The sequence below is a fragment of the Macrobrachium rosenbergii genome, chromosome 6 (genome assembly GCF_040412425.1).
Source record: "Macrobrachium rosenbergii isolate ZJJX-2024 chromosome 6, ASM4041242v1, whole genome shotgun sequence".
Lineage (NCBI taxonomy): Eukaryota > Metazoa > Arthropoda > Malacostraca > Decapoda > Palaemonidae > Macrobrachium > Macrobrachium rosenbergii.
In genome coordinates this window covers 3,172,738-3,199,887 of record NC_089746.1, presented here as the reverse complement: position 1 = coordinate 3,199,887, position 27,150 = coordinate 3,172,738, and the positions used below count along the sequence as shown (strand labels likewise).

At 34.6% G+C, this 27,150-nt stretch overlaps 2 protein-coding genes across 3 annotated transcripts in view; both read right to left on the bottom strand.

Moving 5' to 3' along the window:
• MCU (mitochondrial calcium uniporter) overlaps positions 1-27,150 on the bottom strand; it is a 617,067-nt gene that overhangs the window by 547,511 nt on the left and 42,406 nt on the right. The gene's annotated exons all lie outside the window — the stretch shown is intronic.
• LOC136839694 (uncharacterized protein YagA-like) lies at positions 891-1,328 on the bottom strand. Its single transcript, XM_067106048.1, has one exon. The coding sequence runs from the start codon at positions 1,326-1,328 to the stop codon at positions 891-893; it is 438 nt and encodes a 145-aa protein (XP_066962149.1).

The following is a 27,150-nucleotide window of genomic DNA, read 5'->3' as shown; positions in this document are numbered from 1 at the left end:
GTCTGTCCATGGAGAAATTATTTGAAAAGAAAGGCTCCAGCTCCCTTCAAAAGCAAAGGGACGGTGCAAGTAAGCGTACGAGAAAATAAGACGAGGAACGAACGCTAAATGGCAAATCTTTATAGAAAACAACATGGTAACTGGAGAAACTAAAATGAGGATATAAAGTACGATTTTTTTTTTTTTTTTTTTGGAGAATCAGAAACATTAAGGTAAATGAAAACAAATACAGGGTTATAACGAGGCGGCGAAAGAGAGACAGATTCAAGGTACTCTGATTTATTGACACAAAATCTCTGACAGGTCAAAAACTCATGCGTGCGTAAAAGTGCCATTTGACATTAGGGAAAAACAGAGGGACGTCTATATATAAAGTCAGATATGTTTTCTCTCACACCTGAATAATGGTTAACAATTTTATATACAATTTAGGAAGAGATTTCAAATACATATGGTTGGAAAGCTTGCAATGCCCTACATACATTAGTGATTACAGTTCTAACAAGGACATAAAGTATCTTATGTGAAATGCATAAAAGATCGTTTGAATCAGGAGCGCTGGATCTGTTTCCTGAGAGTACTCGCATCATGTAGATTTTGTTTTGAAGCGAGGATGCCCTGAGGGTCCCGGCAACAGATCTGGACCTCACAGTACTCTCCTCCCCTCCCCTACAGAGACCCAGGTGATTTTCCCGTCCACCGTCAGCTGATAAGCTTTCTCTCTGCATTGTAGTATGCAGTGTGGTTCCGAGTAGGCTGGAGAGAAGGGGGCGAGCTTCTTTGCGTCTATTCTTATGAACACACACTTTGCTCTTTTAAGGTTTTTGGGGATGTATTCTTTTCTTGCTACGTCTTATGTTGTCTTTGCTGGCATGATACTTTCCAATGCTCTATGAATGTCTGGAAGAGTCACGGACTTTTTCATGTTTTGAAAAACGTCTGCCTTGGCATCTGGCGGTAAGTGCTGATTTGAGGGAGCAGTGCAGCCGTTCCACCATGCCGTTCATTTCTGGGTTGTATGCCATTGTGTAAATGAGTTTTGTCCCTAGGTTGGCAGAGGGGGAGCTCCACAAGGTGGAGGTGAACTTAGCTCCCCTGTCGCTTGTTATGTACTGAGGTACTCCATGTCTGCTGGTCCAGTCTATCAGTGCTTTCATACAACTCTCTTCTGTCTTGCTGCCTATACATATTGCTTCTGGCCACCTGGTTTCCCTGTCAATGATTGTGAAGAGATACCTGTACCTCTTGGGGGTGGGCAGGGGTCCCACAATATTTACATGGATGTGGGCCAGTCCTCGCTGTGTTGTCTGGAATTCTCTTATCCCCATCTCTGTGTGCCTCATTGTTGATGGTTGGCATGGGAGGCATTCTCTTGCCCACTTTCTTATGTCCACCTTCATTCCCCATCAGATGTACCTCTCCAACAAGGTTCAGGAAGTGGATCTGCTCGATGGGTGGGACAGCTTGTGGGCGAGGTTGAAGGTTTTGTTTCTCAAACCTAACGGTAGGTATGGGTGAGAGCATCCGGTAATCGTCTTGCAGGCAATGGTCATCTCCCCATCACTGATGAATACGCTGCTTCACGTAAGGGCAGGGTTCTCCTGCCGAAGTCACTGTAGGTCCTTGTCATCCTTCTGAGCTGATGCTATTTTGGGATATGATATCCCAATCTGGATGGTGTTGATGGAGTTTCAGAAAAGAGCATCTGCCACATTGTTGGAAGAGCCCTTTAAGTATCTGATGGTGTAGGGGTGTTCTGCTATCTGTCTTGCTGACCACCCATCTCTGCTTTTAGTAAAGGCATGTACCAATGGTTGGTGGTCTGTCTGCATCACAAATTGTTGTCCTTCTGGCATGGGTAGCCAAGGAGGATGCCATAGTGAAACAATCAAATCAAGCGCACACAAGAACAGCACAACAATAGCGGACGCGTGCTAAAAGTGGAATGTGGGTGACGCCGGTTTGTTTACAGTCCGCGAGTGGTGCGGGGGTTTGTAACGGCACCTCACTTGGTGGGACTTTTGACATTGGGAATGTTTACAGGGCGGAGGCCTGTGATTGTGACAATCTCACCCTTTCTCATACACGACTCCATACCATGGAGCTCGCACTGGGTAGTAACTCGGCTTAGCTTTTTAGCTTTTCTCTGGTATATTTAGCAATAGCTTTACCTAGAAGTAAGTGCTGAAAAGTTATTTCACCGGGTGACACAGGTCGAAAAACCCAGAAAATAACTTTCCATTTGTTCTGTGGAGGGGGCTCCAATGTCAAAACACCCATTATTTATATATATATATATATATATATATGTATATATTTATATATATGTATATACATGTGTATGTCTATAATGTGTATATACTGTATATATAAATATATGTTTTTATGTATATAATATATAAATGTGTATATATATATGTATATATAAATATATGTATATTTATATATAATATATATATATATATATATATATATATATATATATATATATATATATATATATATATATATATATATATATATATATATATATATATATATATTTATATATATATTATATATATATATATATATATATATATATATATATATATATATATATATATATATATATATATATATATATATATATATATATATATATATATATATATATATATATATATATATATATATATTTATATTGTGTGAAAGTGTCCAGTGTCTGTTCTTCAAATCAAACCTGGTATCTAAGTGCTTGTCCTGGAGTCTAGGGCACCATTTATATATGGTGACCCTGGAGTGTCCAGTGTCTGTTCTTCAAATCAAACCTGATATCTAAGTGCTTGATATTTGATTACCAAACTTACCATTTATTCAACAATTATAGTTACCTCACAACAGCCAGACACCTGAACCCTCATCACACATACAAAACGACTGATTTCTCTAAAGGCAATAGTGATCCCTTATAAAATTTATCAATCATGAAAGAAAGCAGATTAAGTTCGTTAAACAGGTGTGAGGTAAAATCTAAGGGCGTCACTCCATTAACATTATAAAAGTTCAAGTATTTCTATTTATTTCATTTCCCTGGTTCGAGCTCACTTCAATTACTTGAAGGAAAACATCTCACTTACCACTCTATCTCTAATTCAAATCAAAATTACTGGTGGGTCAATGAATGAAACTCTGATATAATATTTTAAATACAAAAATTTATTTCTAAATTCAAAGATTATACATGACATTTAACAGTCTCAGGAAATTATTATTACTTGAAAACAAAACAAAATTGGATTAAATCTGAATTAATCATCAGTCAAAATTAAATCAGAAATTAATTTATTAATTAATCAAAAAATTATTCAAGTAAAATTTAAATTGTTAAATAACAAAACTTGATTGAAAGGCAATATACTGTAAGTAAATTAATTCCCAAGTGTTAAACAAAATAAAGCAAATAAATCAATCATATAAAAATGTGGATACAAAAGACACAGAAATATACTCTGCAAAAATTTAAATATCAAAAAAATGTAAAGCAAAAATTAAGGCAATAGCAAGCACATCACATATATGTATAAAAGAAAAATTCTTCAAAAGATAAAGCATACAACATATAACACGAAAAAATATAAAAAAAGTGAAAAGGTATCTTCACATATAACCACTATAAATATTATTTTTAGTGCACTAAAAACCAATAATTTTGTTACAATACCTTGGTACCAATTGCTTCATGTTTTTAATCGGGCGCCGTTACACACACACTTAATAAAATACACTGTCCAGATAACTCGGACACATTTACTAAGGAATTAAACAGTTAAAGATATGAGCGACCATCGTCTACCAAAATATCAATTACATTAAAATGGGACATTCGTAATCCCGAGAGAGAGAGAGAGAGAGAGAGAGAGAGAGAGAGAGAGAGAGAGAGAGAGAGAGAGAGAGAGAGAGAGAGAGAGAGATTGGGAGCGAAAAAAGCAGCTCCTTTCCGCACGGATAATGGTCTCTCAATGTGGACTCCTCTATATGGGCGTCTATCTACGTGGTAGGTTTTTCCACAGTGTTTTGATCGAGTCCCCTAACGTCTTGTACACTAATGGATTTAGTCATATGAGAAGGTGTTAAGAATGCATTACTCCAGCAAGTTTTGGATACTGAAAAAACACCCACTCTCTCTCTAGAACAATCAGCCTCTGTCCCTTCCTCTCTACACGCCTACCGTCCTCTCTCAAACCACACAGCGTTTAATCACTGTAACTTTACACTAACTCTGAATACAGAATTATACAGTATACAACAATTCCACACATACACATGAGGAGATTACTGCATTATGAAAAGCATAAGCATAAGAATATATATATATATATATATATATATATATATATATATATATATATATATATATATATATATATATATATATATATATATCACATTAACAGGTGAAAAATAAAAGACGGGGGGTGTAGGTCCTGACCAGCTTCAACTTTTATTTCCAAGCCATTGATGAAGTACTGATACAGAGTATTAGAAGTCACAAATGTGTTACAGAAACTGACGAACATACACAACCGTTTGAGACTACAGTTCCATCCACAGACGGGTGTCAAGGTAGGAGTGGCCTTCAAAACTCATTTGGCTAAAAATCACAATATACTCTTAGGGGACAATACTGATAAACCTACCAACCATAAGAGACTACAGTTCCACACCTGATAGGTGTCAGGGAGGTGGGGTTGGAAATCTCATTAGCACTGCTGCCCCCGTACTGTGTTGACAAATATGATAATCGTATTTCCATACATCTCTACTGCCTACCTTAAAATTTAAACAATTTACAATTTTCTTTTGATATCAAAGGATCAAGTTTATACATACCTTGACTGATGTTCATATTATGGCTGTAACTTTCTTTAATAAAACTAGATTCAGTGATAGTCCTTTCCAGTGTGTTATTAGAATATACAATCCTTTTTGGCCCTTCCCAGATGATAGCATGATTGTTCTTACTAACATGTACAAAAATACCACTGTTCCCTGTGCATATCCCTCACATTTTTTATGCTGTTCTGTTCTCTTTTCCAGTGCTTTACCCGTTTGGCCAATATAAAAGTTGTCACAAGACTTACATGTAATTTTATATACACACCCTTTAGTATTGTCAGGAGAGTTCTTGTTAAGCACGTTTCATTGTTTTATTGTTCTTAAATGCAACATTAACATAGCACTAAAATTCTTAAGAAGATGGTAGATAGCTTTCATATTATTATTATGAGGCAGTACAAGCAAATTTTTTGTGTTGTGAGGTTCTTTTTGGTTTTGATATATAGTCTTTTTTTGCCGCTTCTAATGTATTGTTTAATACACTGTCGGGATATTTCAGTTTCATGCCTGTATTGCTAATCTTATCTATTTCCTCATCAATATATTCAGGGCTGCATACACGTAATACTCTTAAAAACATAGATGAAAACACTGATTTCTCAACCTTGTTGCTTTATCCAGAATAGAAATGAACATAGGAAGAATTATTAGTAGAAATATTAGTAGGTTTTCTGTACACACTGTATTTAAACCCACTACTATTCTTTGTATGAGGACATTCAAAAAGGGTAAGCACCCATCATTATCCATTTCCGTAGGTGATGTCAAGCAGGATGAGAATTTCATAGCCTCAGCAACTTCAAATCAGTGTGGAACAACCAGTATGAATCAGTCTCGAAGATTCATTTCACCGATCCTACCTGTAACTCCAGATTCTTTAAGAATGGATTCATATATTTAACCTGCACTTTTTTCAAGTTAATTCATGGATTGATCTCAAAGTACGATTGGATTCATATATTTAACCTGCACTTTTTTCAAGTTAATTCATGGATTGACCTCAAAAGTACGATTACCTTTAACTAAACAATTTATGGGTTGACCTCAAAGTACGATTATCTTTAACTAAACAAGGAAGGAAAGTTAGAAGTCAAAACTGGTGTGAGAACGGCGTATGTTAATAGTCTACAAATTTGATGTGTATTTATTTACGAAAGTAGTTTAAGCATCGGATTGAATGGATTCTGATGTTGTAACTATTGCCTACCAAAGAGAATTATTTTAATTGTAATAATGCCCTAACAGTTGGCGAATCAGTTTCATGAGGTATTAGATTGGATTGCACTGTCTTCTTAAGAATTAAGTGATATTTTTGAAGAAGATAAATCTGTGGTATCTTCGCAGTACGAAGGAGGAGGCTTATATCAGTTGTAGTATAAATGCCACGTGGAACCCAAACCTTAGAGCTCATTAGCGGAGTGATGACCGTATGTCAGATGGGAGAGTCAAATCACGGTATTGGCAGTGTTGGTCCTATATTCCACCCGATTTTTTTCTGCATTCGGAAAGCAGCCACCATTGGAGTTGGAATCGTACTTGTACAGAGATACGAGTAGACTACGACCCAAAAACCACCCCTTGTCTCAGTAGCTAGTTCTCAAATTCATTTTCATAATTCCTAACTAGTTTCTGTAAGCCTAGTCATAGTCTACTCGTATCTCTGTACAAGTACGATAACAATTCCAATGGTGGCTGCTTTCCGAATGCAGAAAAAAATCGGGTGGAATATAGGACCAACACTGCCAATACCATGATTTGACTCTCCCATCTGACACACAGTCATCACTCTTCTAATGAGCTATAAGGTTTGGGTTCCAAGTGGCATTTATACTACAACTGATACAAGCCTCCTCTTTCGTACTGCGAAGATACCACATATTTATATTCTTCAAAAATATCACTTAATTCTTAAGAAGCCAGTGCAATCCAATCTAATACCTCATGAAATTGATTCGCCAACTGTTAGGGCATTATTACAATTAATTCTCTTTGGTAGGCAATAGTTACATCATCAGAATCCATTCAATCCGATGTTTAAACTACATTCGTAGATAAATACACATCAAATTTGTAGACTATTAACATACGCCGTTCTCACACCAGTTTTAACTTCTAACTTTTCTTCTTGTTTAATTAAAGATAATCGTACTTTGAGGTCAATCCATGAATTGTTTAGTTAAAGGTAATCGTACTTTGAGGTCAATCCATGAATTAACTTGAAAAAATGCAGGTTATATATGAATCCACTCTCAAAGAATCTGCAGTTGTTAGACTGACAAAAAGGTGATGTAAACGTGTTAGACTGATGGACAGTATTGATATGGAGGGAGAAGTTAGAAATCTTGAAAAATAGTTTGCGCAAAGGAAAGGGTGGATTCCCACAACCCTTGAAACTTAATAATTTAAATATTTTTTGTAAAAATTATAACTTTTCGTATGTGAATTTATTTTTGATTTCCATGTTAATCAATTTTTTACAGTTCATTCCAAATGACTTCATTGTCACTGGTTAGTGAGTATTAACTATTAGTGATTAATGCATGTGGTGACTCTAGGCGTATTCCTGAAAGATAAGCGCCATTTAGTAATGAATCATTCTGATGGGTTGTATCGCCGTTTAACTTGGTTTTGCAGTGCATAGCCTGCTTTTTATCCTGGTGAGTTGTCTTCATGCTTTTTATGTTTGATTTTTTCCATATGGTGCATGTGTTTTTCTTCATGAGGACGATAGTTAAGCAGGTGAGCTTGCATCGGTTCAGTATACATTTTGTATTTGACTGCCACGTTTTTTTATAATCTACTTTCATAAATTCACAGTTGCGTGTATTTTCTCTAGCCACAGTAGTAGAGGTGTAATGTATTCAGGGTGTGATTCTAACAGACATTAAGTTATTTCTATATTACACATCCGGGAATAAGTTAGAGAGAGAGAGACACAGAGAGAGAGAGAGAGAGAGAGAGAGAGAGAGAGAGAGAGAGAGAGAGAGATTCCATCTGGGAGTTTTCTATTTAAGCTTATTGAAATAAAAAGAGGATCTATTATATATTATTGAAATAAAGAGGTTTATATATATATATATATATATATATATATATATATATATATATATATATATATATATATATATATATATATTCGTTATTGGCCCATGAATAAAAAATGCGAAAAGTAGGTTCTTTCTCACTTTCGGCAAACTTGGATGATAGCGTCTAGGCTAGTTCACAACTGGAGACCAGTGTTCGAATCTTAACCCAGACGAGTAGGGACAGATGGACACGTTCTATCGTATGTAGCTAGTTGTTAGACGACTGTTGTGGGTCGAAGCTAGTTTATGGAGGGGGGAGAGAAAACTAGTCGTGAGTGTTCGTTGATTTGTCGAAATGTATACCTCAACCTACTCGGGTGAAACCATTCCTAACGTATCCTCTGTGTCGGTCGCTCTTGCAACCGTCGCATATTTGAAATAACGTTGATGCAGCTGGTAGGGTATCACAGAGACCGAGGCTGTTCATTGGATGGAGTATCCGCGCTAGTGCAGTTAGGAATACATCTGAAAGAAGTTCACTTTTTATAGACTGCAGCATTAACATGATACGTATGCATGGTTTCCAGAATGCAGAACTAGGCATTTGGGAACAGTGGAACATAAGGCAGGGTTGGTATTCGTCGGGGAACTGCTTTATTTTCCCGCTCTGGCGTCCGTGCCTCGGCATTTGCTTGGAACATGCTTTGCGACTTCTTGGGCTTGGGAGTTGGGATCTATTGATTCACGCCCGTGGAAAGGGTCCTCCACACAAGGTCCTCGGAGTCAACGGGTTGTCTGGCGGATCCTTTCTTTGTAGAGACAGCCGTTGATATTTCTTTTTCCGACTGTGTCATCCAATTCAGAAAACGACGTCAGTTCGGCGATAAGGTTACTTTCAACGTCTTAGGCTTTCACTTTACTCTTAGATGTTCCTTTGTTGGTCCCTTGACATTGATGCTCGGAGTGAGATGATGTGCATATTACAGTTAACACTTGCGTTCATAATTTTGCCCATCCCTTAGTCGTGAATTTCTTATTGGACCTGAAATAAAGGAAATATGCCATCCTTCAGATAAGTAATGATTTAATATTTCTTCAGTTATGATTAAATCCGTCTTGAATATTATGTTTTTTTTTCTTTTACCAAAATTATGTTGGAGACTGTTCAGAAGATGGTTTTATGAACTCTTGGTTTCTCCGAGCTTTAGGCCTACTTGGCATCGTCTGTACTGAAGTTAGTTGCAGTAATAAACTTTTTGCCTATGACTGATGGAATAGTGGAATTGATTGTAAAACACCCACGAACTGACCTGCTAGGAATACAGGAAAACTTACTCTGAGCGTGGATGTAGACCGCAAAACGCTTAGTTATTTAGTGGGTTTTTAATCGGCCTTAAATGTGAACTGTCCAAAATAAAATAAGTTTTTTTTTACTGGATCTTATACGTTCCTAATATGTTTGCTGCTATAAGGCATTTTATTTGATTTCGAGTATGTTATGTATGGAACGTCTTTCCTTGGGCTGGAGATGAAAACTGGCAGTTGTGTCGTATTTTGTTTGTACTTGAAAGCTCATTCCCTTAAATGTCGGCTACACAGTTTTACTCGGTGGAGGAAAGATGTTTAGTTATTGCAGACTGTTTACAGATAATGATATAATTTGTGTGAAGTGTAGCCAAAATTCCGAAATATCTCAAATATCACAAGCTTTACTCTCGACTTCATCTTATAAATTTCAAGGGACTGAAGCTCAACTGTCATTCCCAACCAGCGGTTGATTGGTTATTCCAGGAAGTCACATCGGCTCTTTGAGGAATGGATGGCCTCTCTCTCTCTCTCTCTCTCTCTCTCTCTCTCTCTCTCTCTCTCTCTCTCTCTCTCTCTCTCTCTCTAATATAGTACTGAGAAATGGTTAGTCTTCGACTAGATTTTAAGATAACATATGATTATAATGGATTTTCTTTGGCTTATGCAAAGAACAGTTACTGTCAGTTTCTGCGATACCGTACAACTTTATCATAACGCCAGTAGCTGTCTGAAGAGACTTAGAGTGGATATTTTGATTCTTCCCCCAGGTTGTTATTGAATCAAATAACTAAACATTACAATTACATGTATCTTATCTTTCTCACCGGTTTAAGACAATAGTTGCCCATTTAGATTTGTCCATGAAATGGTGTGAATATATATATATATATATATATATATATATATATATATATATAAATATATAAAGGTAGATACCTTTATATATATATATATATATATATATATATATATATATATATATATATATATATATATATATATATATATATAAAAGTAGTAGTACCTTTATTTATATATATATTTATTATATATATATCTATATATATTATATATATATCTATATATATATATATATATATATATATATATATATATATATATATATATATGTAAAGGTAGATACCTTTATATATATATATATATATATATATATATATATATATATATATATATATATATATATAAAGGTATCTGCCTTTTATATATATATGCGTGTGTGTTAATATATATACTTACACATAAAGGAATGTGTATCTTGAGTTTTTTTTTATGTCAGTTGTAACGACTGCCTTCGAGTGTTACAATATTTTATAAAGATCGTATCTAGATCACGTTCTTTATCTCACTTTCTTGATCTGGGCCACAATGGTTTTTTATATAAACTCAAAGCTGGTTCAGCTATGGTACAACGGGTGGCAAATTAGGAATACTCAAAGAGGGAGGAAAAACTATTTAATAACCGAACATTAGTTTATTGCAAAAAATAGACCTTGTAAAATCAACACAGTCCCCGAAAAGCTGAATATTTAGGGGAGAAAGAAACTCATTCAAGAATACCCAAGTACAACCGTCATTCGCCTTGCTACCTTTCACTCCTAAAGTAGAAGGGAAAGACATAGGGAGAGGTAGGAATTAATCTCACACACTCTAGACGTAAGTATTACCTATCACACGATAGTAAAAGAATCAGGAAGAAGTGAACCTTGAACCTAATTTTTATACAGTGTACAATAATAACCAACAAGAAAATAATTACATTAAATTGTGAAAACTTTTTTTCTTATAAAGATACCAAAAAAGATAAATATATATAGGCTATATAATGCACAAAACAATTGTGTAAGTGATAAAGTTAATATATATATATATATATATATATATATATATATATATATATATATATATATATATATATATATATATATGTAATATACACACTATGTGTATGTATATTTGTATGCATATACATACGAATACATATGTAATATATATATATATTATATAATATATATATATATATATATATATATATATATATATATATTATATAATATATATATATATATATATATATATATATATATATATATATATATATTAACTTTATCTCTTACACAATTGTTTTGTGCATTAACACCATTAATAACAGGACCTCATTAAAACTGGATGGTATCTAGCAGAGATATTTAATCAGGAAAAGTTACAAGCTTTCTAGGACTAATAGTCCTCATTGTCAAGTATTCGTAGAATGACCGGACACGTAGTCCAGCTGGACTGTGTCCGGTCATCCTACGAATACTTGACAGTGAGAGCTATTAGTCCTAGAAAGCTTGTAACTTTTCCTGATTAAATATCTCTGCTAGATGCCATCCAGTTTTAATGAGGTCCTGTTAGTAATAAATAAATAAATATATATATATATATATATATATATATATATATATATATATATATATATATACTGTATATATATATATATATATATTATATAATATATATATATATATATATATATATATATATATATATGTATATATATATATGCATTTTATATACAGTAGATATACATACACATGTATATAATATACATATGTGTACATATGTATATATGTATATATATATCCATATAATACATACATAATTTATATACATGTGTATATATGTAATATATATACATGTGTATATATATATATACATACATACATACATATATATATATATATAAATATATATATATATATATATATATATATATATATATATATATATATATATATATATATATATATATATATATATATAATATATACGAGGTATAGATCTTTGTACTATGCAGTGATATATATATATATATATATATATATATATATATATATATATATATTTTTTTATAACCACACTCTGCACAGTACAAAAATCTCGCACCTCGGATTTTCAATTCTTTCTTCCAGGAATATCTTGCGTGAGAGAAGGAAGGGGTCCGATTGCAAAGTCCATCTCGCGAATCCGAACATTTTCGGAAGGACTTGTTCCTTCAGACATTCCTTAAGAAGTATTTTTGATTCTTCAGCCGGTTTAGTCTGTTCAGTTCTTATTCAAACTTACGAAAAGCGGGCTTGACTTCTGGATGTGAGCGACGAAACGTAGAAAGACGAATGAATTCCATAATGGGCTGAAATGACTGTGAAATATTTTCTGTTAAAACAGAATTCCATCAAAGATCTTTATACTACGCAGAGTGATACAAGGACAAGGAACCCAGTCTAACCTTCGTATCCTCACAACGGACCCACATGTACAGGTATCTAGTTTCATTTTGTTCTGACATTGCTGCCTGTAATAGCGCGACTCATTCCAGTAGACTTTCCCATAAGCTAAATAACTTAATAAATAATAGTGCTTAGAACAATCTTGAGCAACAAGATAATGTTTTTAAATTTATCAGACACCCCCCTCACCATTAACCAACACTTAGTTTTGAACCTTGGTTTATCCTTTGCCCTCATGCCAGACCGGAAAAATAACCTGGATTTCATTGTTGCTTTTGATAAATTTATATCTGATATAAATTACAGCCGAGAAGAGATATGTTTAAAATGCATGTTACCAAATGCAATAGCTGACCTTAATAAGAAATACCCTGTCCCCCGGAGATTTATGAAAGCCATCCGCTCGCTACAAAAATTAGATGTTGTAATAAGTAGATCCGACAAAGACGGCAAAATCGTGATCATGTTACCTCAACAAAATCAACCAACTCCTTAGTGACACAAACACCAATGACAAATTAACAAAAAATCCCCTCCAAAACGTCCCCACAGAATTTTTTTTTTTTTTAGAAAAGTAAGATTAATTGGCAAAGGCAAAAAGAACATTGAACTACTGGAGAAATTTAAAGTCATTAACCCAAAACTAGCTTACTTTTATGGGCTTCCCAAAACTAATAAAGATAATCTTCCATTCAGACCTATTATCTCATGTGCCGGAGCTTTCAATCATAAAATTTCTAAGTGGTAGCTGGCCTCCTTTCCTCTTTCTTAGGCACATTTTCTCCTAGTCACATTAAACATTCCGAAGATTTGTCACAAATTCAAAGAGGCACATATACCACTTCAAAACATAAAACTTTTAAGTTTAGATGTAGATTCCCAATTCACAAAAGTACAAGTACAAGACGTTCTACAGTTTTTGAGGGAAAAATTAGCCCCCCTATTCAGATTATTTCCCACTGGCCCTAGTTAAAATAATAAAGTTAGTTGAATTATGTGTATTAAATAACATCTTTTCATTTGAATTATGTGTATCAAATAACATCTTTTCATTCGGGGAGTCATTCTATAAACAAAAATTCGGGTGCAGCGTGGGCAGCCCTTTAAGTTCTGTTTTAGCCAGTTTATAAATGGAATATTTTGAAACTCTAGTAATAAATGTAATAAAACCCAAAGACTTGCTATGGATGAAATATGTAGATGATATCTTAACATTTTGGGATAATAAGTGGGGTAATTTTAAATGAATTTCTTTCAAAATTAAACGCATTAGTGCCTGGCATCAAATTTAAAGTTAAATGGCAAATGAACAACAAAATTCCTGTCCTTGACGTTTTAATAATTAGAGACACGACAGAATACAAATTTACCATGTACAGAAAACCAACTTTCCTCAGTCATACGTCCATTTTTATAGCTATCATGACATGTCTGTCGATATTGGCGTAGCCAGCAATTTATTCTTAAGAGACTTACAGATTTGCTCCCCCAGATTTCCTGGAAAAGGAAATTGAACTAATCCGTAAGCAGCTGTCATCTTTAAAGTGCCTTGACCATGTAACTGAGAAAGCGATCCACAAAGCGAACACTATTTTCTACCGTCACCCCCGAAACAAGACCAGAGAGCCACCCAACAATAAAATAAAAATCCCACACCTGGACAGGATTAAGACGTTGACACAGACACTTGGAAACTCTAACCCTTGTGCTTTTACCTGCCCAAATACCTTAGCCAAATCCCTGATTAATGTCCAACAAAAACCAGTCCCTAAAGACACAGGAGTTTACGAAATCCCTTGCCTCGATTGTGACCAATCTTATATGGGCTTTACAGGCAAATCACTCCCCCAGAGATTAATGCAGAATAACAACAAAGCTCAGCTATTTTTAACCACATAAATAACCATAATCACAGAATAAACTGGAATATGTCTCGTATAATTTATAGCAGCAATTGTCGGTTCAAAAGCCAGATGGTAGAATCAGCCTTGATTAAACAAGGAATTACAGTGAATCTATCAAGAGGCCCCTGGGATTCAGATATTATAGATAAAATCATCCTCCAACCAGTGATTAAGAAGATTAAAGAGAAATTGTCAACTGGAGTGACGTAACGGCTGACCTATGGACCTTCTAGTGTAAATACCGCTTTTCTGTAACTTTTTCTCATTCACTATATGCCTGAGGAGAGAGACAGTTTTGTCTCTGAAATATAGCCTTTACTTTTTACACTGGCATTTTTATGGGCTCCTTATATTTGATGGAATTCTGTTTTAACAGAAAATATTTTTTGCAGTCATATATATATATATATATATATATATATATATATATATATATATATATATATATATATATATATATATATATATATATATACAGTAGATATATTATATATATATTACATTGTATACATATATGTTTATATATATATATATGTTACAGTCAACATACGTAATCAGTCATTATTAAATGCCTGAAATTTCAGTCATATAACGAAATGCACTTAGGGGACATTTAGCTATAAACACGTGAAACAGTGAGTCACCTACACATAGCCCCTGGGGTCAAATATTTCGTGTTTAGTACTAGCTCTAGGGGATCAAATGTCCCCTAAAGTGCATTTCGCTATCTGACTGAAATTTCAGTCATGTAATGACTGATTACGCATGTTGACTGTAACATATATATATATATGATTATTATCACTTTTGTACGTGATTCATTTATCACACATTACCACAGGTGAAAAATAAGAAGCAGGGTGTAGGTCTGACCGGTTTCGACTTTATTTCCAAGCCATTGACGAAGGACTGATACAGAGTGTGAGAAGTCACAAATATATATACTACAAGAACAGTACTGACGAACATACACAACCGTTAGGGGACTCCATATCCCCACTCAGGCCGGTGTCGAGGTAGGGAGTGGCCTTTAAAACTCATTTGGCTAAAAATCACAATAGACTCTCTGGGGACATTGCTGATAAACAGACCATACCCACCTCAGATCACCTGACAGGTGTCATGGAGGCGGAGTTTGGAAACTCATTAACATTACTACCCTCGTACTGTGTTTACAAATATGATAGTCCTATTTTCATACATCTCTACTGCCTACCTTAACGAAAATCCCCTGTTCCCTTGTGCATACCTCACACATTTCTTATGTTGTTCAATTCTTTTTCAGTGCTTTCGGTTTGGCCAATATAAAAGTTGTCACAAGACTTACACGGAATTTTATATACACACCCTTTAGTATTGTCTGGGAGTTCTTGATAAGTACATTTTTCATTGTTGTATTGTTCTTAAATGCGACATTAACACCAAAATTCTTAAGAAGATGAGGGATATCTTTCATATTATTATTATAAGGCAAAACAAGCAAATTTTTGTGTTGTAAGGTTCTTTCTGGTTTTGATACATAGTCTTTTTGCCGCTTCAAATGCACTGTTTAATACACTATCAGGATATTTCAGTTTTTGCCTGCATTCCTAATCTTATCTATTTCATCATCAATATATTCAGGCTACATACCCGTAATGCTCTTAAAAACATAGATGAAAACACTGACTTTTTAACCTTATTGCTTTGTCCAGAATAGAAATGCTAAAGGGTGTGTATATAAAATTCCGTGTAAGTCTTGTGACAACTTTTATATTGGCCAAACCGGGAAAGCACTGGAAAAAAGAATTGAACAACATAAGAAATGTGTAGGTATGCACAAGGGAACAGTGGTATATTTGTACATGTTAGTGAGAACAATCATGCTATCAACTGGGAAGGGCAAAAAGGATTGTATATTCTAATAATGCACTGGAAAGGAACATCATTGAATCTAGCTTTATAAAAGAAAGTTACAACCATAATATGAATATCAGTCAAGGGATGTATAAACTTGATCCTTTAATATCAAAAGAAATTTGTAAATTGTTTAAACTTTAAGGTAGGCAGTAGAGATGTATGAAAATAGGACTATCATATTTGTAAACACAGTACGAGGGTAGTAATGTTAATGAGTTTCCCAAACTCCGCCTCCATGACACCTGTCAGGTGTGGATCTGAGGTGGGGTATGGTCTGTTTATCAGCAATGTCCCCAGAGAGTCTATTGTGATTTTTAGCCAAATGAGTTTTAAAGGCCACTCCTACCTCGACACCGGCCTGAGTGGGGATATGGAGTCCCTAACGGTTGTGTATGTTCGTCAGTATAGTATATATATTTGTGACTTCTCACACTCTGTATCAGTCCTTCGTCAATGGCTTGAAATAAAGTCGAAACCGGTCAGGACCTACACCCGTTTCTTATTTTTCACCTGTGGTAATGTGATATATATATATATATATATATATATATATATATATATATATATATATATATATATATATATATATATATTATACACACACACAAAGTAAACCCCTGTATTCACGGTCTCACGATTTGCGCATTCACATATTCTCGGATTTCTCTATGGAACATATATATGCATTATTTGCTGAAAATCCGCCCATTCACGATATTTTCCACTGAGAAATATTCACTAATTACTGTATTTTCGTCTCATTTTCATGACGAAATGCACTTTTTGTGATAAAACTATTAAAATACTCAGGTAGTGCTCGAGTTATGATAGTTCACCTTACAATAATTCAGTTTTGCAATAGGGTAAGCAATTAGTACCGTTACAACACTATTTATAAAATATCTTTAAATTTTGCATGGGCGCAGGCAACAGTTTACAATCAGGCAGTGAGAGAGACCAAATTACAATAGACCAACTTCTATTCCTCCAACTCTTTATCCCATCTTGTAGTTAATAAAGTAGCAGAGAATGATAAAAGTATTGTTAGTAACGTTATACTCTTGCGTAAATGCGTACAGCCATAAACAACCGACCGAGAAACTGTTCTTTTGCTTATCGCCGAATCGGATAACAACAGCCCTTTTGCTTGTATTTCAACCATTGTGCGGTAATACACAATTACCGTAGGTTATAGTACAAATGACGTTAAGTAGAATAGGACTGATATATTTTTACATTATATCCTTATATGGTATGGATAAAAGATCGTCAAGGAAATATACTGCTAAATTTATGCTGCAAGTAGCAGCTGAAGCTGAGAAAATGTTCAAGCTGCTAGTGACTAAAAACTATCGTGCATCAGCAACATGGATGAAACTCAACCATAATTAAAATGGGAGGCAAAGTATTTTAATCAAAACTACCGGGCATGAAAGAACACTCTACTGCTATTTTCACGCCGATAAACGATAAATATGTAAATCTCGTATTATGATGAAATCAAATGAAAATAGTGAATAGAATCTTGATTTTTCTTACCCAAAACAGACACCCCCAAACGGCCAACGTATCTATTAACGAAGAAAATAGCTAAATTAATTTCACAACGAGACGTATTTAAGTTATATTTCGACTTAAAAACACTTGGTACAGTATAACGAAAAATAACTTTGAAGTATCTAGAGATTCATTTACGCTAACTAGAAGCAAGAAAAGCGCTCTGAACTGAGTTAAATACGGCAAAATAAACACCGCATAAACGATTTCCAAACCAAAACATTGATCGCTATGATCGCAATTTATAATACAAAAGCGATGTAAGAATATATGCAATATTATTGGATACGGTGAATTAAGGCATAACATTTTAAAAGATCCACGGAAAAGATGCATATTCGTTACGTTGATGTTTGTATAATACGATATGAGAATATAGAGTACAGTATAATGTAGGCTACGCTGATATGTATACGATATACCATAGTGTAGGCTAAGCTAATTCTGGTTTTTTATTCAATTTCTCTTTGTATTGAATTATCATAAGTCACTCTGCATGAACCTCCAGAATTAGCTGATATTAATAATTACTATACCGTGTATGTATAGAGTATACTTTATAATGCAGGCTAGGCTACCATATATGTATACATGGTACCGAATACCCTAGTGTAGGCCAGGCTATATTGGAGATACGTTTTTTCCAACAAACAGTGGGTTTTTTTTTGGAACCTAACCCCATCGTGAGTAGGAAATACCTGAATAAGCATTTTTAGTTTTTTTTTGTGTGGTTGAACTATCAAATTAGGCAGTTCTTAGTGTTTTTAGAAGGGTTCTAAGTATTCATGGGTTCTAGCTATTTGCGGAGGGGGTTGGTTGTGGTAAGCATCCCCCGCGAACACGGGGTGTATACTGTATATGGTATGACCCTATACCCAGGTCAGATAGGGTCATAATCTCTTACTGCATCTGTTTTAAGAACAGCGTTGTATCATCTTACACCCCTAAGATTTTCTTGGTAGCAATGGCCAGACCTGGGTCAGCACATTCTTTCTCTCTTGACAACTCCTCTCACTGAATCAGTCCTCAAACAAAGGCCTACTGGAATTAAACACCAAGATACAAAACTAGACTTTATTTGCAAGTTTAACGAAAGTATTTCAGCAAAAGCTACAGTTATGAAATGGAGTGACTTACACCCCATATAAATGGAAATCATAACAGAGGAAATTCTGATTCACAATCAATTGAATTAATGATTCTAGACCAACCAATACTAATGACTAACACCCTGGTCACCAAACAAAGTAAAAGGTCTTAGTTATTCTATAAACCATAATAAATGTCATAGAGTATGTTAAAATAAACACCACTTCCAAAATATTCGTTCTCACAGGACGAACCCAGACTTCCTGTTAAAAGAAACACATCATATATTAAAACCTGAAATGGTGTTTAAAGGAAAGACATTTAAAACAGAAAAATGCATAATGGAGAACAGAACGGGAAAATGCATGATGGAGAAACAGGAGTTTCACTTCAACACAAACTGGATATTTCCACATAATGTCTGGAAAAAAAATTTAAATGTTAATGAGCTATCTTACTTACTTCTATGGCTTCAAATAACGTATCTCACAGTGGCGGTTCTTACTCATTAACACTGCACAAAGAGCAAATCATACCCAGCTGCAAATCGAAGTCCATAGCTATTGTATGTTCCTCTCATAATATACCATTAGAGAGTGCACACATGTAACACCTCCCCGGAAACGTGACGACACCGGTTCAATGTCTGAAGGATCACAACTCTTCCACCCATCTGTCATGTGCTCAGAAGTCACAAATGAATGCATCAGATACCCACTGTACCTAACTGTGGAAACCTCCAATGTCAACATAACTGCACCTGCACCGGATGTGCCTTTCACAGGCCACCACATAGTTTGTCAACAGACTTCATATATATATATATATATATATATATATATATATATATATATATATATATATATATATATATATATAGCAAGAAGGCACTAAAGCAGACAGCTTGGTACATGGTTTTCCTTTATTCAGGGCGGCCTACGTTTCGAGATCCTTGTCTCATCTTCAAGGCTAAAAATACAAAGTAAAATATACAAATACAGCAAGAAAAGTTAGGATATATGTACAAATAAAATATAATAAAGTAAAACATCAGTAAAAAAGGTAAACCTAAAATAAAATTGTTAAAAAAAAAAAGAAAGAAATAGAAAATTTTAACTAACAGACCTTATTCCTCGAAGTTCAGTTGCTGTATGAAAAACAACAAACATAAGGTGGGGTGTGGTTTAAGCTATATACAGGGGCGTGGACGAGGAATGATTGTTCAAAGAGGGAACAAGCTTCTTGATCGCTAACGATTCAAGAATAGGGAGGTGGTGTTCGTGTTGACTGGTTAGTATAATCTTAAAATTATTATTATAGTTTATTTTACTTTTGCATAGTTTTATGTGGTTTCTAATATTTGATGTTTCGGGATTAGACAACTTGCACCCAGTGCGAAAGCTAACGCCAATATGTGCGTCACATCTGACCTTAAGCAGTCGGCGTGTGTTTCCCACGTATGTCTGACAATGGCATTGACAGCAAGTAAATAAATAAACAACACCGGACTGCATTAAAGGGGGCAGTTTTTCTTTGTGACGAAACATACCGCCAATAGTTCTTGGGTTCTTAAATATGAGCTTCACGTCAACTGCAGGAAAATAATTCGTTAAAATCCTTTTTAGATTGGGTAGGAAAGAGGTGTCATGCGTGAACGGAAAACTTATATAATATGTTAATTTATGTGCAAAGTGTGTGGTAGCAGGAGGGTGAAAGGACTTATCCAATGTTTTCTTAACTTACTTTAAAAATAAATTGGATGGATAGCAGTTGGATTTAAAATAATCATAGAGAAAACCTATTTCCTTGTGAAAAAAATGCCAGTCGGATGTAAGTGTTATGGCCCTGTGGAGGAGAGTGGACAGGGAATTCAATTTAAAATTATAAAAGCACGAACTGTAAAAATTCTGCCCAAGACCAGTAAAGGTTTTCTTGCGGAACACACCTGTATGAAATCTCTTGTCCTCACGGATGACGATGGTGTCTAAAAAGGATAATTGGTTATTATTTTCTAATTCATAAGTAAATTTAATGTTATTATGTAGTGAATTAGCATACTGAAAAACTGGTCACAGTGGTGACGTTCTTTAAAAAGGACAAAAGTGTCGTCAACATAACGGCGATAAAATAACGGCTTGAAAACAGAGGACATCTGTCCAACAGCTCTCTCTCTCTCGAATTTGTGCATAAAAATATCAGCAAAATGCAGCAATGGATTACCCATTCCTACACCTTCCACTTGCATGTAAACTTCATCATTAAACACACAGGCCGTATCCCGCACCGCCAACTCCAATAACTCTTTAAAATCTAAGCGGTTAAAACCGTGGTACACATTGTCCTGATCACTAAAAATAGTATCCAAAATATAATCGATTGTTTCCTCCACTGGTATATTAGTGAATAGTGACTCTATATCAAAACTGGCCATGACCAAATCGGAATCTTGACATAAAAATTATTTTTAAATTCTAAGGAACTGTTAACAGTAAATTCATTTTTGAAAGAGTTTTCCAAGAGAGGACTATGTATTTTGCAATTTTGTAGTTGGGTTCATATACTACACCCAACTACAAAATTGCAAAATACATAGTCCCTCTCTTGGAAAACTCATTTTCAAAAATGAATTTACTGTTAACAGTTCCTTAGAATTTAAAAATAATATTTTATGTCAAGATTCCAATTTTGGTCATGGCAAAGTTTGATATAGAGTCACTATTCACTAATATACCAGTGGAGGAAACAATCGATTATATTTTGGATACTATTTTTAGTGATCAGGACAATGTGTACCACGGTTTTAACCGCTTAGATTTTAAAGATTATTGGAGTTGGCGGTGATATACGGCCTTTGTGTTTAATGATGAAGTTTACATGCAAGTGGAAGGTGTAGGAATGGGTAATCCATTGCTGCATTTTTGCTGATATTTTTATGCACAAATTGAGAGAGAGCGAGCTGTTGACAGCTGTCCCTCTGTTTTCAAGCCGTTATTTTATCGCCGTTATGTTGACGACACTTTTGTCCTTTTAAAGAACGTCACCACTGTGACCAGTTTTTGCAGTATGCTAATTCACTACATAATAACATTAAATTTACTTATGAATTAGAAAATAATAACCAATTATCCGTTTTTAGACACCATCGTCATCCGTGAGGACAAGAGATTTCATACAGGTGTGTTCCGCAAGAAAACCTTTACTGGTCTTGGGCAGAATTTTTTACAGTTCGTGCTTTATAATTTTAAATTGAATTCCTGTCCACTCTCCTCCACAGGGCCATAACACTTACATCCGACTGGCATTTTTTCAAGGAAATAGGTTTTTCTATGATTATTTTAAATCCAACTGTCTATCCATCCAATTTATTTTTAAAGTAAGTTGAGAAAACATTGATAAGTCCTTTCACCCTCCTGCTACCACACACTTGGCACATAAATTAACATATTATATAAGTTTTCCGTTCACGCATGACACTCTTTTCCTACCCAATCTAAAAAGGATTTTAACGAATTATTTTCCCGCAGTTGACGTGAAGCTCATATTTAAGAACCCAAGAACTATTGGCGGTATGTTTCGTCACAAAGAAAAAACTGCCCTTTAATGCAGTCCGTGTTGTATATTTATTTACTTGCTGTCAATGCCATTGTCAGACATACGTGGGAAACACACGCCGACTGCTTAAGGTCAGATGTGACGCACATTGTTAGCTTTCGCAAAAAAGTTGTCTAATCCCGAAACATCAAATATTAGAAACCACATAAAACTATGCAAAAGTAAAATAAAACTATAATAATAATTTTAAGATTATATTAACCAGTCAACACGAACACCACTCTCCCTATTCTTGAATCGTTAGCGATCAATAAAGCTTGTTGCCTCTTTGAACAATCATTCCTCGTCCACGCCCCTGTATATAGCTTTTAAACCACACCCCACCTTATGTTTGTTGTTTTTCATACAGCAAGGTTCTTTGAACTTGAGGAATAAGGTCTGTTAGTTAAAATTTTCTATTTCTTTCCCTTTTTTTAACAATTTTATTTTAGGTTTACCTTTTTACTGATGTTTTACTTTATTATATTTTATTTGTACATATATCCTAACTTTTCTTGCTGTATTTGTATATTTTACTTTGTATTTTTAGCCTTGAGTGAGACAAGGATATCGAAACGTAGGCCAGTTCTGAGTAAATGAAAACCTTGTACCAAGATTGTCTGCTTTAGTGCCTTCTGCTATTTGGACTGTTGAGAATAGTTTCCTGCCACCTTAGTATATATATATATATATATATATATATATATATATATATATATAGATATATATATATATATATATATATATATATATATATATATATTATGTATGTATGTACATATATATATATATATATATATATATATATATATATATATATATATATATATATATATATTATATATATATATATATATATATATATATATATATATATATATATATATATATATATATATATATATATATATATTATATATATAAAGACAAAATTCACGTAAAGGAAAGAGAAACACTGGAGTGCTGCAAGGTCTTTCGACTGATGTCCTTTACTTAGCAGAGTCTGCTAAGTAAATGACGACAGTCGAAAGGCCTCGCAGCACCCCAGCGTTTCTCTTCCATCGTGGATTGTCTTTATTATATAGCCATGGAATGAAGCAAAGCTGATGAAGATCCAAGATACATCTCACCAAAGACCAAGATAAGAGATAGTTGAGACCATTACTGAGATTTAGAGGCTACTAAAGGAAGTTTTTGGGAAGCTGCAATTGTTGCAGTGCCTCTGACCAACCCAGTGAAGAAGGGGCAAGCAAAATGGAGTGAAAGGAATCAAAACTGAAGTTAGGGTTGATCCATCAAATGAAGGACTGGGAGGCATAATACTGTCAGAGTTTGCAGGTGGCATATTTCCAATTGTATATGTAGGTAGGGAACTCAAAAAGAATGTGTGCAACTATTGTATTGTTGAAAAGAAATGCCTTGCAATAATATTCACAGTAGAAATATTTCATCTATAAGTGTAATGGGTGGGATTCATGATCCAGACAGGCCACATGCTGTATACTAGCTTACATCTAAGGATGCGAGATTGGAAGTCCAAGGATTATGAGGTGGACACTAGCATTCCAGAGCTACAAGTCATGTGTGGAGAGCATCCCAGGGAAGCTCATCATTGGCACTGATTACCTCGGCAGACTAAATTGGGAAAGAAGTTTGAGATCATTTTTCTTGAGTGGGGTGTGTTGGCAAAGTTTGAATTATGTGATATAAGTTTTTTGTATTTCTTCCAAGTACCATTTTAAATGTTACAGTTTCAAGAATACGTAAGCTCCTGGAGCTTTAGTTGATTATATTAATTTTCTCTACAGTATTTGCTTATTTTTCGCTTATTTTCGAGTATATTTGTGCACACATACAGGTATATATATATATATATATATATATATATATATATATATATATATATATATATATATATATATTTAATACTAGTTTATTATGTATAATATATTACAGTATGTACAGTTGAGTGAAGGTTTGACAAAAATAAATAAATCATAATCAAATCACATAATAAGAGTCGGTAAATGAAACCCAAAATCAAAACAGATGTAGTAAAACCAAGTTACTTTACAATAAAACATCATAGTAAAATAACACAAACAATAAACATTACTTACGCAAGTCAGCAAACACACGGCTACATCAAAAAGCATAAACCACAATACAAGCTGCATAATCCAAAACAATGAACACAGTATAAAATAAGCAGCACAAACCACAGTAATAAATCATTAAGCAGCATAAGTATCAAAATAAAGTAGCACCAGTAATTATACATAGTCACAAAACAGGCAGCATAAATAATAGTAACTATTGTAAAGTAACTTGGTTTTGCTACATCTGTTTTAATTTTGGATTTCATTTACTGACTCCCGTTATGTGATTTGATTATAATTTATTTTTGCCAAACCTTGACTCAACTGTACATATTGTTATATATTACACATAAAATAAACTAATATTAAAGTAATTTTTTTGGTTTTGTTCCTTCCTTCTTTGTTTGTCACAGCTTCTGTCAGTCATTCGAGTCCTAGTTTTTTTTTTTTCTAAGAACCTGATTGGCAGTAATACAAATTCTTCAGGCAGCGCCACACACCAATAAAGTCACACAATCTCCATACAGACACCAAGACAGACTCCGCTGTCCAGGAGGATGTACACCATCAGACGATCACCGTCAATTCGTCAAAACAGCTCATGACTGTTGACAGGAACACATCCTAAAACACAGATGACTGCGGCTAAGTCGAAGAGGCAACAGGTTGGCTGTCTCACTGGAAACAAACTGCTCCACAGATGGCTACATCTTTCAACTTCTGAAGACAACAGGTAACTAATACCTGCTGTTCAGATCAAGAAACTGTGCTGCTTTTGCTGTCGAGAACCTGACTCGCTTCTATCACAAACCTGACGGTTGCTGTCACTGTTTTTAATGACAGATGTAAACTCTGTATACAAAAAAACAAGCACCACTGGGTAAGGTGCACACTCCCAGAACAAGGAAACAATCAGCAAGTGATTGTCCCACGACAAACAACCTTTAAGCCTTACACTTCCTTACCCAGAGAAAAAAAATTACAAATTTTTTTTTATTTTACTTTACACTCTCCTCCAGTGCTGCCACAACCCTGCCAGCCAAAACAGAACCAGATCCTGGCAAGGTTGCCAAATGTCATGAACCAAAACCCGGCCCATCAGGTTCTTAAAAAAAAAAAAATAAAATAAAAACTAGGGCTGGAATGACTGACAGAAGCTGTGACATACAAAGGAGGAAGGAACAAAACCAAAAAAAGTTGCCTTAATACTAGTTTATTTTATGTATAATTTAGTACAATATGTACAGTTGAGTCAAGGTTTGGCAAAAATAAATAAGTCATAATCAAATCACATAACAGGAGTCAGTAAATGGAATCCAAAATCAAAACAGATATAGCAAAACCAAGTTACTTTACAATAAAACATCGTAGTAAAATAACACGAACAATAAACATAAGTTAAACTAGTCAGCAAACACATAGCTACATCAAAAAGCATAAACCACAACACAAGCTGCATAATCCAAAATAATGAAAATATAAAATAAGCAGCACACACCACAGTAATAAATCGTTAAGCAGCATAAATATCAAAATAAAGCAGCACCAATAATTATACATAATCACAAAACAGGCAGCATAAATAATAACTATGCCCAGTGGCAGCGCCACACACCAATAAAATCACACAATCTCCATAGAGATGTCAAGACAAACTTTACTGTCCAGGAGGATGTACACCATCAGACGATCACTGTCGAGTCATCAAAAGAGCTCATGACTGTTGACAGGAACACATCCCAAAACACAGATGACTATGGCTAAGTTGAAGAGGCAACAGGTTGGCTGTCTCACTGGAAACAATCTGCTCCATAGATGGCTACATCCTCCAACTGCCGAAGACAACAGGTAACCAATACCTGCTGTTCAAATCAAGAAACCTTGCTGCTTTGCTGTCGAGAATCTGACTCGCTGCTATCCCAAACCTGACTGTCGCTGTCACTGAAACCATGACAGACGTAAACTCTATATATAAAAAACAAGCACCACTGGGTTAAGTATATCTTAGTGGGTAAGGAGCACAGTCCCAGAACAAGGAAACAAACAATCGGCAAGCGATTGTCCCACAACAAACAACCGTTAAGCCTTGCAATAATGTTTGTTTGAGATATTTCCAGTTGACCTGGGTCTACCAGAGTTTATGTAATGTCTACTGTATTGCTTGTGTGTGTGTGTTTGCGCATGCCAGAACTTTGGAGAGTTGGAGGCAGTCATACAGGTAGCAGACCATTGGTGAGAAAGGATGGAAGGCTAGTCAAGACAAGGCAGGTCTCAAGTACTCAGTTGTCTCATGCAGATAGACAACCACTTCTTCGAGTACGTTAAGTCAGAACTTACTGAAACCTCGTTGGTTATTTCTTGCTCAGGTGGTGTAAGTAAATTAAATAAGTCAGAATATCTTTCTCGTTTTGATCACACCACTGGCCTCAGTCGCTATCGTAGTTTCCTCACACACTTTGACTAAGGGGTACTCAGCTGCTATCACAAACAAGGGTAAGGCTCCACCTTT